At 52.7% G+C, this 15,877-nt stretch overlaps 8 protein-coding genes across 8 annotated transcripts; 3 read left to right on the top strand and 5 right to left on the bottom strand.

Moving 5' to 3' along the window:
- Positions 1–885: 885 nt before the first annotated feature.
- Positions 886–1,830, top strand: BD324DRAFT_583432 (hypothetical protein; the record flags this gene model as incomplete). Its single annotated transcript, XM_022013624.1, has 1 exon — positions 886–1,830. The coding sequence occupies one exon, from the start codon at positions 886–888 to the stop codon at positions 1,828–1,830; it is 945 nt and encodes a 314-aa protein (XP_021868750.1).
- A 130-nt stretch (positions 1,831–1,960) lies between these two features.
- BD324DRAFT_636116 (major facilitator superfamily domain-containing protein) lies at positions 1,961–3,648 on the bottom strand. Its single transcript, XM_022016870.1, has 9 exons — positions 3,584–3,648; positions 3,491–3,541; positions 3,312–3,442; positions 3,108–3,273; positions 2,693–3,058; positions 2,581–2,651; positions 2,359–2,532; positions 2,213–2,312; positions 1,961–2,175 (listed from the first exon to the last, which is right to left on the bottom strand). Exons 1-9 carry the CDS (start codon positions 3,598–3,600, stop codon positions 2,001–2,003), a joined length of 1,251 nt encoding a protein of 416 aa, XP_021868749.1. The 5' UTR covers positions 3,601–3,648; the 3' UTR covers positions 1,961–2,000.
- On the bottom strand, positions 3,481–4,373 carry BD324DRAFT_154298 (hypothetical protein). The gene has a single exon (XM_022012035.1). It carries the CDS (start codon positions 4,267–4,269, stop codon positions 3,580–3,582), a length of 690 nt encoding a protein of 229 aa, XP_021868748.1. The 5' UTR covers positions 4,270–4,373; the 3' UTR covers positions 3,481–3,579.
- Positions 4,374–4,432: 59 nt separating this feature from the next.
- BD324DRAFT_636109 (hypothetical protein) lies at positions 4,433–5,479 on the top strand. The gene is made up of 7 exons (XM_022016869.1): positions 4,433–4,519; positions 4,559–4,665; positions 4,718–4,990; positions 5,042–5,083; positions 5,124–5,192; positions 5,233–5,336; positions 5,379–5,479. The coding sequence occupies exons 1-7, from the start codon at positions 4,465–4,467 to the stop codon at positions 5,443–5,445; spliced, it is 717 nt and encodes a 238-aa protein (XP_021868747.1). The 5' UTR covers positions 4,433–4,464; the 3' UTR covers positions 5,446–5,479.
- Positions 5,480–7,534, bottom strand: BD324DRAFT_636105 (hypothetical protein). Its single transcript, XM_022016868.1, has 3 exons — positions 7,327–7,534; positions 5,815–7,232; positions 5,480–5,773 (listed from the first exon to the last, which is right to left on the bottom strand). The coding sequence occupies exon 2, from the start codon at positions 7,124–7,126 to the stop codon at positions 5,816–5,818; it is 1,311 nt and encodes a 436-aa protein (XP_021868746.1). The 5' UTR covers positions 7,127–7,232; positions 7,327–7,534; the 3' UTR covers positions 5,480–5,773; position 5,815.
- A 142-nt stretch (positions 7,535–7,676) lies between these two features.
- BD324DRAFT_604668 (hypothetical protein) lies at positions 7,677–10,418 on the top strand. The gene is made up of 10 exons (XM_022013985.1): positions 7,677–8,029; positions 8,068–8,250; positions 8,291–8,609; positions 8,651–8,780; positions 8,818–8,905; positions 8,954–9,054; positions 9,100–9,183; positions 9,224–9,519; positions 9,567–9,805; positions 9,857–10,418. Exons 1-10 carry the CDS (start codon positions 7,727–7,729, stop codon positions 10,412–10,414), a joined length of 2,301 nt encoding a protein of 766 aa, XP_021868745.1. The 5' UTR covers positions 7,677–7,726; the 3' UTR covers positions 10,415–10,418.
- BD324DRAFT_636103 (putative methyltransferase-domain-containing protein) lies at positions 10,419–11,409 on the bottom strand. The gene has a single exon (XM_022016867.1). It carries the CDS (start codon positions 11,293–11,295, stop codon positions 10,426–10,428), a length of 870 nt encoding a protein of 289 aa, XP_021868744.1. The 5' UTR covers positions 11,296–11,409; the 3' UTR covers positions 10,419–10,425.
- Positions 11,410–12,772: 1,363 nt separating this feature from the next.
- Positions 12,773–14,810, bottom strand: BD324DRAFT_153314 (hypothetical protein). The gene is made up of 3 exons (XM_022012032.1): positions 13,985–14,810; positions 13,598–13,921; positions 12,773–13,558 (listed from the first exon to the last, which is right to left on the bottom strand). The coding sequence occupies exons 1-3, from the start codon at positions 14,540–14,542 to the stop codon at positions 12,824–12,826; spliced, it is 1,617 nt and encodes a 538-aa protein (XP_021868743.1). The 5' UTR covers positions 14,543–14,810; the 3' UTR covers positions 12,773–12,823.
- Between the last annotated feature and the right edge of the window lie 1,067 nt (positions 14,811–15,877).

Below are 15,877 nucleotides of genomic sequence, written 5' to 3'. Positions count from 1 at the left end.
GCAGCTTAGGGCCAAAGTAATGCGATCCAGAACCAAGAAGCGATGCATCGTGATCCATCCCATCGCCAAGACCACGGACCTGGATCTGCTGGAGGAGTCCGATCACAAGGTCTCACCTGTCAAGCCTCACCCGTCAAGTCGAAGCTGAGAACTGCTAGGGCCCTTTCACTCGTTTACATGCTAGACTGAGACGATCAACAGCAATGGGCGAGACTGTTTTTCCTCTTACCTATGCTTTGCCTTTTGTGTCGCTTAAGAGGATCGATCCCTCAAACGCCTTGGCATTTTCATGTCTACCTCTTCCCACAAGCCGAACGATATGCAACTCCGCATGGCTGGAAAATAGAGACAAAGTATGGGTCGTCAGATCACTGACAGCATTAAGTCCTCTCTTCGTCTTGTCCAGTCTCTCAGTCCAGGGAGACGTCGCTCATTCTTGTCGTCGCTGACTATTTAGACCTTGAGGGTCGTCCTGTCATTACCTTTTCAACCGCTTCCAAAGCCCTACACACCGCCTCAGCTGTCTTCTGGTCAGCCAGCTGAGCGACCAAATCTGCTTCGAGTCGGATATAACCGTGCTCTTGACCCACTTCCCATCTTCTCATCCCAACGTCTTACACGACAACTATCCCGCCTCCCAAGATGGAGCCCTCCACCTCCCCTCCTACACGCAAAGCTTCTGCTGTCACTCTCATCGACCCAGAGTATTCCGCTACAGGGTCTTCATTCAACTTCAACTTTCGATTCCCTTGCCCAACATCCTCGTCAGATGGCTTTCGGTCGCCCGCCCTGGGCACAGTGGACACCAGTATCACTCCGTCTCCTTCCGCTGGACTATCCATGGCTTCCAGTATGACCTTGGGTCAGAAGCCCAACGGTCTGCTGATGATTAGCGATAGCTCAGCCAGCGGACATCAGGCCCGCAAAGGATCTTCCGCGACACTTACGCATGATACTTTGACGTCGTACAATCGATCAGGGAATCCCAATCCAGAGTCCCTCGGACAGTGCCTGGACGACAACGAGGATAGGTCATTCAGGCGGCGCATCAAGTCATACAGTCAGGCCAAAGTGGATCTCAACGCCGTCAATCTCATCTGTGTCTACGCATGCTTCATCACCGGTTTCACCAATGCTATTTCGTTCTCAGCGTGTTATGTGTGGGCAGGTTTCCAGAGTGCCAACGTGGCAAACCTAGGTCTGGCACTGGCAAGGACCTTCAATCCTTTACCTTACGGTACACGCAGTTTTCTCAAAGGTGATCAACAATTACTAGTATCTCTCGTCTCCTTCTGTATCGGTACATCTCTCGGCAGGATCGGTGAGCACATCGGGTCTACTCGACGTGTCTGGCTTGTTGGCGCGACTTTCTGCCAGCTGTTACTAGCTGTGGTCGGGACATGCTGCGCCCATTTCTCCGGAGAGAAAGGCATCGCATTAGATCGAGGGGATCCAAGCTGGGCCAGTCCCATGGGCATGTCTGCTTTGGGTCTCATTTCAGCCAGTATGGGATTACAAGGTATCATCGGTAAACGCCTTGGCTCGCCCATGAACTCGACTGTCGTTCTTACCACAACCTGGGTCGAGCTCTTCAATGACCCTTTCCTCTTCGCCTTTCGTTATGCGCCTTCGAGAGATGTCCGGATCGGCGGTATCCTTGCTGTCTTTGTCGGTGCCTTCTGCTCCCGTGGACTGATTGCTACAAAATGTGGGATGACAGGCACGTTGGGCATCATGATCGGGTTGAGGGGCTTGCAGATAGTCTGGTTCTGCTTCATGAGGGAGGAGAAGTCGAGTGTCGAGAGCTCAGAGCCTTCTTCGAAGGTCTGACCCGGTCTGAACTCCATCTCTGGATCACATGGGGAGATCATAGGGCTTCCTGGATTGTATGGTATCTTTGATAGATGGGTGGAGCTTGTACATAGCCTAGAGCAAGGGAAACACAGCATGCAAGTGTCATCATAGATCGTCCTTGTCAACCCTAAGCGTCGTGTGTCTGGTTATTCCCGGTACTGGGTCATCTTGGGCATTCTGACGAACAGCCCCACGACGACCACAGCTAAAGCCGCAAGGCCAGAGCCAAAGTAAAACGCAGTTCTGTACCCTTTGAGCACCGGCCCATTGGGGACGACATAAGCTTCCACTGTCCCTGCCATTCCGAGGCCGATGCTTAGACTGGCGGTGAGCTCTTGCAACCCTGTAGTAGACATACGAATAGTTTGTGATCATACTGACGATTCCTCCGGCTGTTCCTTGGAACTGCCTGTCTACCGAGTTGCTGACAATTAACTGGCCTGTGGAGTAGCTCAAGTCTGCCACTAAAGTCAGTTACGCGAGCGATTCATGCCGGGTACTAACCTGGACCTAGAATGACCAAGATCAGACTTGGGAAGGTAACACTCCAGTAGCCATGGACAGGCGCCACAGCTCCCATGACGTCTCCGACCAGGAAAGCTACCATGGAGACGAAGAAGATCTGGTGGCCCGGGAAGCGAGTGAGTAGAGTGGGTACGGCAAGAGCACAGATCACGCCTGAAGCTTAGTGTGAGCTGAAGGCAATCAGACACCTCCAATACTGACCAGTAGGCGTAACTGGGATCAGCTGAGCGGTGAGACCGAGGGCCGTGTCAACTCCTCGCACGTTGCGAATGCTATGGCTGTTAATGATCTGAAGTCGTAACGAACCACTTACAACAAAGTAGTATAGAACAAGAACACTCCGAAGCTCATCCAACCCAGCCAAAGACACAGATAGACCAAGAGACTCGTTCTTGACAGTACCTCGGTGGGGATCAACGCGTGGGTACCCAGTCTCTTTTCCCAAAAGTAAAGTGCCACAAAAGCCAGCATGGATACCAAGAGGAGACTCCAGACGTATGGCGCTGACCAAGCGACTACTGGACCTTGATTCCAGGTGAAATTGAACAATCCCAAGGCGACGATAAGTAAAAGAGTACCGACGTAGTCAAAGGATCGCCTCGCCGATGCGGGTGCGAGATTGGCATCAGGCGGTAGAACAAAGATACCGAGCACAAGGATGACAGCCGCGAGGATCGCACTGGAAGTTGCTAAGTCATTGGATTCGAGGATCTCAGCCGCTCACTCACGTGAAGAACCAGATCCAAATCACCGAGGTTGTTTGTGCCAACAAGGCTGCAACGGCACCGCCTACCATGAAGCCTACAGGCGCCAAGGCACCAAAGATGGCAAAGATGAGGGAACGAGTGGAACCTGGCGGGTATGTCCGTCCGAGGATAGCCACGGCATTCGGGACTGAGACGCTTCAGTGCGCTTCGTATCAAGAACCATACCTGCTAGGGCTGCGCCTATCCCTGCAAGAGCCCGACACAGGTCAAAGGGAATGCGGGATTGGCAAAAGCCAGTTCCGAGATTGAATATAGCCATCAACCCAGTTCCAAGTAGCCATAAGAGTTTCGGTCCACTGCCGTGCATCTCAGTATAGATTGGTACCAAGCTTCGCCGCACTTACTATAGATCTCCCAGTCTACCAGAAGCGATGAGGAACATCCCAAGCGTGAGGCTAGGGCGGCATGAGAAACTCAATTTTTGGGCTCGAGCTCACCCATAGCTGGCAGTCATCCAGCTTAGCTCGCCTGCACTTTCCACTCTAAGATAGTCTCCAATCTCTTTGAGAGGTATCATGACCATTCCAAATTGCCCCTGGGCAATGAGCTGAGCAGAGCACGTGACGCTGACGAAAGTGCATTTGAAAAGCAGGGATCTACCATGCAGAAAGTCCCTGGGATGGGTGGCCGGTTCGCCAAGACTGGAGATATGAAGGCTGGAGGCACCTTCCTGCCGCTCATCCAATGTGTATTGACTATGCTCCGATGGGGCGGTAGACAATGAAACACCTGTCATGGGGCTAGTCGAAGGACATATCGGTGTCTCCTTCGAGAGCTGAAGACTTGTCAATGGAATGGAAGCGACACCTATCAAGGTCGAAGCCTCGGCTCGTTCGAGCGCTGGTAGAGGTGACACGAACAAGTGACTGGGCATTCTTGCTGGCTCTGGGCGTGCAATGGATGAACCATTGTTTCCTTCAGGGAAGACTTCTTCAGTGATTTCAATACTGGGCTCGTTCATGTTCCCGGACAAGGACAGAGGGTCGAATGAGTCGAGTCTTCGGAAGGCTGGACGGTCTTCTTCTTGCGATATCATATTTAGGGAGCTCCACGACTGGACACTGTCGCAGAACTGGAATAGTGCAGCCTCAAGACTGGAATTCTGAGCCACTTGCTTACACATTCCCGTTTAAGTCTTTGGTTTGTGAATCGGCTAAACTGCTTAAACTGGATCGCCTCCACTTCGGGCGAAGCCGAACAGCCGAAGAACACGTGCTGAGCACGTGCCCGGCTAATCCAGGTTCAAATGATGGCCGGTAAGCTTGACCAACCCAAAAGTTTGAATCATTCTGGTCTACACTGGTCGATTATCTACACTATGGCATCACAAATCACACTGCATCACCTGAACGCCTCAAGATCAACTCGGATCTGTGAGTGAGCCATTCTTGCGTCCTAACAAGACCGTTCAGTCTGGGTCCTCGAGGAACTAGGTCAGCCGTATGATGTCCGAGTCCATTTTCGAGGCCCGACTAGACAAGCGCCGCAGACGCTGAAGGACGTCACGCCCTTTGGCAAGGTCAGTGTGCAGAGGGCTGGCGCTCACATTGAATTTGCTGATGGATTCAAAGGCTCCAGCCGTCGAGCTTGACGGAGAACTCCTGGTTGAGTCGGGCTACATCATCGATCGCATCTTGGATCTTTTCCCTCCAGGATCAGACGTTGAGTCTGTTCCGTCGAACAACTCGAAATTCTGGAGCCATTATTGCGAGGGCAGTCTAGTCAATTACTTCCAGATGAGCGCCACTCTCCAAATCACCAGTGCGGGATGGACATCTGGTGCGATTGGCGACCTCGATGAGGCTGGTAAAGCGGGTGTGAAGAAGTATGCTAATTTCTTAAACGTAAGTGGGGCAAGGCTTTTGATTACTCGGATCTCTGACCTGCAACTCTAGGAGACCCTCATCAGAGGGGAGATCACCAAGAATCTTGGTCAAGTGAGTTGCACAGGCATGTCCTTCCCTGACTCGTTTACAGATGGAAAAGTTCCTGGCAGAGCATCCTGGCAAATACTTGTCTGGAACGGACAAACCTGGCAGTGGTGATGTGAGTCGCTCTCCACTTGGACCGGGCCAACAGTCCTCAGTTCCAAGTCTTCTTCCCGATCTACTCTCTGTTGGAAGGCACGAGAAAAGGAGTGTATGAAATTGGGCCGGCAACTCAAGCATGGTGGAAGATGGTCATGGCCAGGTGAGTCTGTGGGCCGTGGAACTCGGCTGATATCGCTCACAGACCCGCCGCAAAGCGAGCTCTCGAGAGGCAGAACGAGGAAGAGGAGAGAGCAAAGGCGAAGATCTGAGCAGCCAGGGACGTTATTATGCATACAATGACAAAATCGGATGATGTGAATGAAATGACGTGACAATTTGGGAGACACTGGTATGAGGACATGGCGTTTATGGGACGGATCATCATCGTGAAAGCGGAGTGCTTTTGTCGGCTAGACGGTTGCGAATGAAGTGCCAATGCGGTATAAGATGAGAACAGAGTCTAAGGTTGCGAATAAAGAGGGTATGTGTCTGAGCCAAGCGGGGAGAGCGCAAAGGGAAGAGCGAAAATGTCGTTACAAGAATCGTCGCGATGGATGTATTAGTGGCCAAGAGGAGTTACACAGTGCTCAAGCCACACTGTCAAGGTCAATACGGATCACAACCGGTATTTGACCCACGTCAAGACTCAGTAGTGTCCACCTCCATATGATCTTCTCGAGTCCTTGGCTCCCTGTTGGTAGCTCTTCGAGGAAGGGGTGACTCGTCTTCGACCCTGACTTCCTCGGCATCGTCTACACCTTTGCTCTGCCTCAATCCACTTCCTATTCTCCTACCTCTACCCCCAGCACCCAGTCCCAGACCTTTCCCGTGCACCAGAGCAAAGACTTTGTTCAGCTCGGTCTCCAGACCCTCGACTTCGCTGAGGATTTTCGTTCTAGCCCTCAGGGGACTCAACAGATCACTATTTGGGGAGAAATTACCCGTTGACAGCCCGAGAGATGGTGAACTTAGGGAACGTTCTGATCGGAAAGGGAGACCGAGCTGGGATTGAGTTCCGCTAGGCGTACGGGTTGCACGGATTGGCAGGATTGAGGCGGAAACTGATTTTGGGAGAGATCCGGATGGACTGGGAGGGGACATGGAAGAGGAGAACGATTTGTGCAAGGGCGATGGGCCTAGGAGCGAGTTGAACCGCGCCCTTGTTCGCAAGGGCGGCGATGGCGTCTCGTTCTCCGAATCTGAATCGCTCGAATAATGGAAATTGATGATTTCTCCACCGAGCGAAGTTCTTGGCTTCTTCAACGGACTCGAATCGTTTCGTGGAGCGGGGACTGGACTAGAATCTCTCGAAGGTGCCTTGTCTCGGTAGGCATAGATTGGGATCGAGATGGGATGAGGGGTCGAGCCAGTGGCGAAGAGGCTGGACCGCGAAGATCGAAGTGGAGCTATACGCCGACGATGTTCTGATGCCTGAGGAGCGGGCGTAACAAGATGATCCGAGTCAAAGGATATTGAGGTGTCTCCTATTGGCTCGCGTCGATGCACTGAATCGAGACTCTGTTTGGGTGAGATGGACTTTGAATACGACCTCGACCGGGATCGAGTACTTTGACTGGGTCTAGAAGGGGATGAATGGGTGGATCCATCTACACCGCGTTTCTTGCCTCGCGTGGTAGGGCGCCGCTTGCTGACACGCTGGACGGGCGTCTCAGTGGCTTTGAAAGTCTCGCTAAACTCCTTGCAGGTCATCTCGGAAGACAAGGACGTTGGGTGTCGAGCATTGGATGAAGTGGGATCATTCGGTGATTCCGGACTGGGCGCGCACCAGGAATGTGAACGAGTATGAACCCCGGCGCGCGAACGCACACGGGGAGAAGGGACAGGCGACATGTCAAAGTCGGAGAGAGGGGATGGCATATTGAAAGGCGAATGAGAGGATTGAGCTGCCGATACTGCTGCTGATGCTGATGTCTCGGAACCAGGCAACATGGCCTACTTGAGGCAATCTCGGCTATTCTGGGTCACCTCGAGCCATCCGCCTGGTTGCCGAGGCGTTCTGTCAAGCGACCAGCTGTCCACAGCTGCCACGATACAGCTGAGGAACAAGTAAGCACTGGTTATCGAGGCATATTGACGTGTCGGACGAAGGCAAGGGAGAGATGATCAACGAACAATGCTCTTCCACCCACCTGAAACACTTTTAGGACGACCCAAACACGATCGCCTTGGCACCTGCTCAAGGGGCTCCAAGCGTATGAAGTACCGCAGGCAGGACCTATCCCTACGCCTGGAAGGACACACCCCTTCCAGATTATGAGCAGTGATTGGATCACTCGCTGCAATATCCAGATAAGCCCCCGTGCGGTGCTTGTCAGTCGAGTTGGAACTGTTGGTGACGACGGTGGTGGGGAGCTTCACCAAAAAAAGGAAAGACGCGCAATATCAATTACGGCAGATCCCACGTGGCAAGGTTTCTCACAGTGGATGGAGTCTTGGGTTGAAACGAGTGGAGGCGTCCATAATTTTGGCAAACGAAGTAACAGAACCCCACATCTGACCACAGCTGGCTCAGAACGGCTGCTCAACAGGATGGTAATCAACGGGGACGAAGCGGGGCCTTCGGATCCATTGGCTTTGTTGTTATCTCTACCAATTTCTCACCCCTCATACTCCGAAATACTGCGCAGGGCTCCCCGCCCTCTGACACACTCAAAAACCCTAGCCAAAATTGTCAACAGACTCAATACGACTCTTCTGGTTTCAACAAGGAACATTATCGCAGCGGATCGTACAGCTGCATGGGCAGCAGTCTCTGAACTAGTGGAAAAGGCTGAAGACCTTGTGGTAGACCATGGAAAAGGCTGGCTGGAAGCGGCCCTTGCTGCCATTTCCGTGAGCTGACCGGTTGTCATGTTGCTCATACAGACCAGTCGCTGGAATTGCCTTTGTCCACCCTTCAGCAGCCCATGAAGCTCATCAATATCCTCTTGACGGTGTCTGTACGCTATCCTTCGTTTGAGCGCGAGGCAGTCCAGCCATTGATGGGCAAGATCGCTCTGAGTCTCACTCGACTCCTGAGTCGTGCAGCAAACGAGCAGGATCTAGACAGTCTGGTGTGTATTCATCTCCACAGACCGAACTGACGCATCTCAGTCTTTTTCAATTGAGCAGACACAGCGGATCCTCATGATCTATCCTGCGCCTTTTCGCCCCTCTATCTCCTCTCTCCGCGCTCTCCTCCGAGCTATTATCTTCAATTGCCCTATACCACCTGCTCCTGGCTCCAGTACTTTTGGCTATCCCTTAAACGCGCCGGAAGATCTGATTCAGATCTCAGCGGAACTTTTCGCTCATCTGCACCTCGCCGTCGGAAAGTCGCAAGCGCCTACAGTCTGGGCGGAGGATTTGAAGTATGCCCGTGGAATCGTCGACTACGCCTTTTCAGAATACGGCAGAGATGCCTTCACGGACAGTGAGCTTAGCCGTTGCGATCACCGACTGATTTGGTCCAAGATAGCGCCTATGCAAGCCGAATCCCTCACCCGTCCGACCTTCCTCCTCTGCCTGAGGATCCTGCAGCTCGGTCCGACGCCGCTTTACATCTTCTAGAAGGGGGCGTCGAAGTCGTCGTGGCGCTTCTGAGGTAGGTAGATCTAGTCGTCCCGGACTGACTCTCCTAGTGTGAACTCCATTCGTGCCGTGTCAGTCCCACTCAGTAGCCTGATACAGACAGGCGTGAGGTGTCTGACGTTGAGTCCAACGATTTCTGTGAGTTACCTGTAAATATTTTAGGAGCCGTGCTCACGATGTTCTCAGGTTGCCGGTCATGTGTCGCCTTTACATCATGCTATGCTGCTTGGTGGCCTCACGCGGATATGGACAGCTGGACTATTGATATGCGGCTCGATCATGACTGCGTCAGTACAGATCTTCGAAATGTCGACTCACTGACACTGGCTCAGCTGCGGAGACCATCTGTTGCCTTTCCTCAGTTCGATCTTGGAGCAAAGTACCTCGCTATTAGATCAGCTGCCTTCAGCCATGTCGTATGTGGGCGTCTTCCGCCAAATGCTGATAGTCCCTCAGCTCTTCGACGGCCCAAATCCTCTCGTTTCTGCATATATGCTTCTCCCTTTTCCCTCCTGCTCTGGTCCCTATCGAATATCCCACACGAATCCTCAAATACTGCATAGCGCGGGTCGGTCTACTTTTGGAGAGCAAGTCTCCATCGAGTATCGGGCCAGCTGCGAATGGTTCAGAAGGCAGGAGAGGAAAAAAGCGTGCTCGTGGGGCTGAGGAAGGCTTGATCGGTAGTCTGGAGGGACGAGAATCTAAGCCTATCAGTGCACAGGATGTGGAGGTTATCCTGGGTTGTTTGAAGTGTGAGTTGACGATATAGGGTGTTGAATGCGATTGCTGACCAGATCAGTGGTCCCGCTACTTCACGGGACCCCGTTACTTGCCCCGTCGATCACACTGTTGTCCATTCGGCTTCATCTGTCGATTCACCTTCGATTGGAGATGATGACATCTTCTGCGTTCGCTGCGCCAGGGGATTTATCGAGACTCACAGATACCGTGGCGCAAGTCCTCGAGGCGGCAATGATGATGGTGGATAATCAAGCGGGAACCGCAAAGGGATGGAAAACGATCATCGTGTCTTTGCTGGTGAGCGTCCCATGCTGTAGGAAGCGCGACACAAGCTCATTCGTCCGTCAGGGTCAACCTCACGCAGACAAGACGTCTATGCTACTACACCCGCATGCTCCACCTACGGTCCGACCTCAACCACCCCTCAGTGCCCTGCATTTCTTTGCACCAGAAAATGAGGAGGAAAAGAAGCTGCGTCTCGAATTGGGACTGGGCAGACTGGAAGATGAGCAGCGGGAAGGAGACGAGGATGACACAATGGAAGTCTGTATCGTCTCAGAACAGCAACCCAACGGCCAGCCGACTATTGAAAGAGCGACAGTACTTTCTACTATTAGCGACTCGACTCTGCACCTGCGACCCGCTGAGCCCGCTGTCGCGCAGCCAGCCACGACTATTTTGCAGACCGTATCCAAAAGCGATAGTGATTCTGCAAACAGGCAAGACCAGTCTACGGCTCTCGAAGAGAATGGGGCAAATGAAATTTCGCTAATCAAACAGGTGATGGAGGACGGACCCGCGCGTGGAGATCTCGTTTTCCCAACTGTCATGGATGATGAAGATGAAGCGTTCCCTGAGCTGGATAGTGGATCAAGCGATGGCATGGTCAGCGAGGGGGAAGAATAGATGTCCTGTGATCACGATGATGCATGCTCGCAGGGCACTCCATCTTGCCCGCGATGCCTCGACTTTTTGGCTTGACCCTCCCATTTGCCTTTCCAAACCTCTACATCCTCCCAGCCTTGTTCGTCCCAGCCCCATCCGGCACCGTCAACAGCCTTGACTACACGGGTATGAGCTACGCGTTTCAAGTTGAATCCCATTTCTTGAGCAATAGTCAATGCAGAGTCTACCGCCGCTGAGTCACGCCGTTCCAGTGCGAGATACACCATCGGTGCCTTGCCCTCGAGAGACACTTTCCGTAGCGTTCCGAATAGATGAGGGTTCAGATCCGATAGGTAGATTGTATCACTCATGAGTATCATGTCGAACCTTTCACCTGCTATAGCATCATCATCCAGGGTCCAATCTAGATTCTGGACCACGATAAGTCCATTTGATCCATTTGCAGATGCTCGAATCTGATGCAGACCAGCTTCGACATTTGGCTTCAATACTGTCGACAAAACTGGCTCGATATCCGTAGAGAGGACAGTGTATCCCATGCTGGCCAACACGAGCGAAAGGTAACCGGTCCCGCTTCCCAACTCCAGAACTCTACCTCGAGTCGATCGCCCACCAAATGGGACAGGAAGAACGCGCGGGAGAGCAGATACAAGGTAACAGGCAAGTACTTGAGCGCCTAGCCAGAGTGTCGTACCGGTTGTTCCCGTGCCTTCGTGCTTGACATGGCGAGTTGTTGCACCGATGGACAGAGTTTCGTTGTCCGGTTTTAGATTCTCGCCTATGGATCGCTGACGAAGCTGGAGGAGAATATCGCTACATGGTATTGGATGATGCAGGAGCGTCAAGTGTTTAGTTTCAGATGCAGGGAGCACATCAGGCATCAGACGGAGCGACCGAGCGTCGCGACCGGCCTGACGATGTACCAAAGAAGTATCGACGGACAGTGGACGAGAAAAAGCTAGCTAGCTTGCTTCGAGCAATCCTCAAAAGTGGCGGTTTTGCTTCGTGGCACACCAAGTGCTTCTGTCAAGAAACATGCATTCTATCGTCCTGGCGCGTGTCCCCAGGTCAGAGGATCCTCCTCAACAGTCATTCCACGGGTGGCTTCTTGTGTACTCAAGCCTCCCTCCAGCCTCCCTCCAGCCCAGGGAGAGACACGGTATCATTGAGTGGACCCCTCCCAGTTGGAACGACACCCTTCCACTGGCGTTTCTCCCACATAATAAGTCATACCTCCCGTACGCTGAAAGCATTCCAGGTGGCAGACGATGCCCTGTTTCTCTTGGCCTTCCTGGAAAGGAAAGACGATGGCGGCGTCTTCAAATGAGGTATTCCCATTACAGATATAGCAGTCACGGTTGCTTGAGACCCGCGACCGGCCTTGCCTGTCTCTCCATTGAGATTCGTACATTTCCGAGGTTCGATAAGCCCTGTATGCGCTGATAGCTCCCACTTGGCTCTGCAATCGGTCGAGAGCACTACTGCGAGAGGACCTTACTATGAGAGCCTTGGAGTTCTGCCTGCCAGATGATCGACTCATTCGAAACGAGTACTCGAGTTCAAGGTGGTGGATGATGAACGGCTAGCTATTGACTGTATTGTCAGGGTATTGTCCGATATCTCGCGGTCAACTGTCGAAGGACAGCCGTTGGATGTTGAGCAGCGACCTTTTTATTCTCATAGCCCAGCCAGATACCAGGACACAAAAGAAGTTAACCAATGCGACCCCTCCCACTCTTTCAACCTTTGTCAGAAAGTAGTTCGTGTGTCGTTGCTCAAAGGGTCGATCGATTCTCTGACAGGGAGAGAGGCGACGAACGGAAAATGGCCCCCTCAATTTGTTTCAACGTTCCTTTGAATGTAAGGGCATGATATCTTTCGATCCATTGAGCGAAAGCGTCGCATGAGCTGGTTGAGAAGCTGCCCGTGCTGACGGTGAGCTGAGATCTGGAGTCGTTCGGGTGTGAAGTGGAGCCATGGAACTAGCGGAAGATATGGAGCCATTTTTATGATGTGCTCGATACAGCGTACACTTTCAGAACTCTTCGCACAACCACTCAGCCCCTGACAAGACATCTCACCCTTGCCTACGACAGCTAGGGGGAGAACCAACCAGATGATCCTGACATGGCTCACAGACTCGACCTGATTTACCCCTGCGTGATGGATATTCATCCCATGTCTATCAATCTGGTAAACAATCCACCCGTCGAATGTGGCTCCGCTCCCTTCAACAACCATATATGCCACAAGGAGGAGTCTCGTCTGCTGGCTAATGTCATCTATGTTGAAGCTATTTCACAGTAGAAGTACAGATCCGCCGAGTCCACAAGATTCGTCATTGCCATGATCCTCAGCTCAAGGACCTCCCATCCAAGGCCCCTTCCCATACTGATCTCGCCCGTCACCTTACTTTTGCTTCAACTGCACCTCCAGAATCTTGATCCTCTCTTTCAGTTCGTCCAGCTCTTTCCGTTCTGCACTTCCTGAACGACCCACTTCGTACCTTACCATCTCCTTTAAGCTGTCCGCACTAGCTTGTAGATTGCTTAACAGAGCATTCGCCTGCGCTGCCGTAGTCTTGAATTCGCCCATGGCATGTACTTGAGACGAGAACAGTCCCTCGTATCGATGATGTAAATCCTGAAGCGAATACTTCAGCTGTTCGATCTTGGCATACATGTCGTAGTATTCTGATGTCGACGAAGGCGGTCCATAACCTGGCCTAGAGGCTGATAGCGGTGGTGGTGATGGGGAGTGAGAGCCATAATGTGCATGACCGTTGCGCGGGTGGGTACTAGACGCAGGGTGTTCGCCTCGGGTCAATGGTGGGGGATGAATGATATTGTGGGATGAAGAGGATGCTTGACCTGCAACGCTCGGACGGCCCGTATGTGGCGCGTGTTCGTATCGCTCGTAGCCGGCTCTGGGCTGCGTCCGCCAATATCCTGTCGGACCTTGCTGTTGCCGCGCGAGTTCATGATCGTCTCTGGAGCCTCTGGCGTGGCTGATCGGTGCCGTGCGGAGGTCCGAGGTGTAGGCCGGATGGTGAGCAGAGGCAGCATGCGGGAAGGAAGTCTGAGGCCCCCCTAAATGGTCGTGCATGGCTTGTTGGACTGACAAACCCTGATTAAGTGGTGCGCTCTGTGAGACGTGAGCTGGACCCCATGAGCCTCAGCTCACCTTTGACCCCGGAACACCATCTTTGTCCGTGGCAGACGTTACAATGGTCATTCCCTCCACCTTGTCCCTGATCTTCTCTCTTCTTCTACCTACGCCGCCGCCGCTGCCCAAAGCCGGTATCGACAGAGGTTGAGCTGTCAAGTCCGGCTGAGGATGGAGCTGTTGCACTGGTGGCTTCTCCCCACTGCCTTGCATGGACTCTTTCGGGACCCAGCCTTTGAAAGTGAGTTCTTTGGGTGTACTCGGAGTGCTAGCAGCGTTCTCTCTTCTTCTTTGAGCTATCAAAGCTTGTTGCTGTTCTTTTATACTGATAGTATCTCGAACCTGATTGCGAAGGACTTCAGCTTGACTCTTCTTGCGGTCATCTTGGTCAGCCATCAAACCCACCGTCCGGAGTTGATCATCGTCGATGGACTTGAAATCGAAGCCCATGACGACAGGAGAAGGGATGGCAAGGTCGGTCCCGTCTTCACGTCTTGATCCACGAGAAGCTGCGAAACCTACAGGTTTGATAGGTGCTAGACCGAATCGACCACCCGCGGCTGCATGAGCATGTGGTGAAGTTGGTGAAGGCGAAGGGTAGGAGTGTTGCGATTTGGAAGGAGACACGAGTGCGGATTCTGAATGACGTGCTGGTCTTCCTACCCGCCGACGCTTGTCGCCTCGAGGATTGGGAGAGTGGGCGTCATCACCATCGTCTTCTGGTCCGCTGAGACGTCGAATGATCGGGAGAGACGGTAACGAAGGGAGACGAAAGGCATTTGGACGTCCAGGCGATATAGCAGTCATAGGCGAGACGATGGGTTTCAGAGTGAGGGAGCGACGATGACCAATGGATCCGTCCGAGTTGGCGCGAGTGTGTGGAAGTGTAGGCGGTGGAGTGAGGTAGGGTGAAAGCGAGTGATCGATCAAGTTAGCAGGCGGTATAAGATGAGGGATAGACATGACAAGAGGACAAGAGGAGGAGAGATAACAAAAAAACAACAACCACGAAAAAGTGAGACAGTCAAACCCGGGTCTTCTGATCGAAGTCGAGAGACAATGTTTTTTTTTGGGACAGTCAGTGAGAGAAGTGATGATTCACCCCCCTCGAATCCTTCCCCGACCGGCAAGCAGATCAGAGTCGGAACCCCAGGGAGATGGGTTTGAGGGGTCAAGGAGATGAAAGGATAGTGACAAAGCGAAACGGCGAATGGAACGGACGGATTCGGACGAAGGCGAGTGAAGCGGGGGGTGGGTTTGGTTTGAGAAGGAGCGAGGCGAGAGTGAGAGGTTGAGAAATGATGAGGTGAGTGGATGTGAATTAGACAATGAGAGGTTTGAGTCGATGAGGTTTGGATGGGTAGATGAAAGGATGCGAGATGATGGGAAGATGAAAAAGAGAGGGGGACTAGCGTCAAAAAACCCTGTCCCTCCTTCATCTTCATCATCTTCACAAACCTTGTATCCAGGACGACGAACAGCATGGACCTCTTCGTGACTCACAAGTCTCCCTTTCCACGTCTACTCCGTCGCGTCCGAGTTTGATGAGCTAGGAAATCATCACGTTCACCCGTCCCATCATCTTCAGACAATATGCTAGGTGATCTCGATTCGCCAGGTAACGGCTCTCTCAACGAAGACGTCCTTTTAATGGCAATGGTAGGGTCCGAGACGGTCCGAGTGATCGGTGTGATGGGCGCGAGACGAGTGACGTGGCGTGATCGAGGTCGAACGTCGGATACCAAGGCGGGTGCAGGTGAAGGTTGAGGTTGAGCAGGAAAAGGAAGTGGAGGTGGCATAGATGGATCCGCAGAGAGAGTAGGTTGACGATATGGACCAGCGTGTTGGAGCATGGTAAATGGGATGGAACAGTGAATGGGCCAGGTCATGCAGAGTGATGTGATTTGGATATGGAGGGCGGCCAATGACAGAAGACGATGGGATCAAGAAGAGGTGAAATTGATTCCCAAGGGAGTATACGTCCGAAGGAGGAGGTGTCCCGTTGAACGGCAAAAGGGGGATGACCGTTAGACGCAGCCAGGGGTCGAAACAGGGATCCAACAAAGGGATGAGCGGGACAAGCAGGAGAGCGAGAGCGAATTTGGGAAGGTGTATAGGATGGCAGTCCGCAGTGTGAGGGGCAAGATAACAACAGGATGTCAGCTTTCCTTCTCCAAGCAGGATACAACAATAGATGGGATGAACATGAGAGCTGGTGAACAATAAGGTGACACCCAAAGGAAGGGGGGGGGGGGGGGGGGGGGGGGAAGCGGAGATCTCGGGAGAGAGGTCTGAGCG

This window comes from Kockovaella imperatae (genome assembly GCF_002102565.1).
Source record: "Kockovaella imperatae strain NRRL Y-17943 chromosome Unknown BD324scaffold_14, whole genome shotgun sequence".
NCBI lineage: Eukaryota > Fungi > Basidiomycota > Tremellomycetes > Tremellales > Cuniculitremaceae > Kockovaella > Kockovaella imperatae.
This window is presented reverse-complemented; position numbering and strand designations above follow the sequence as displayed.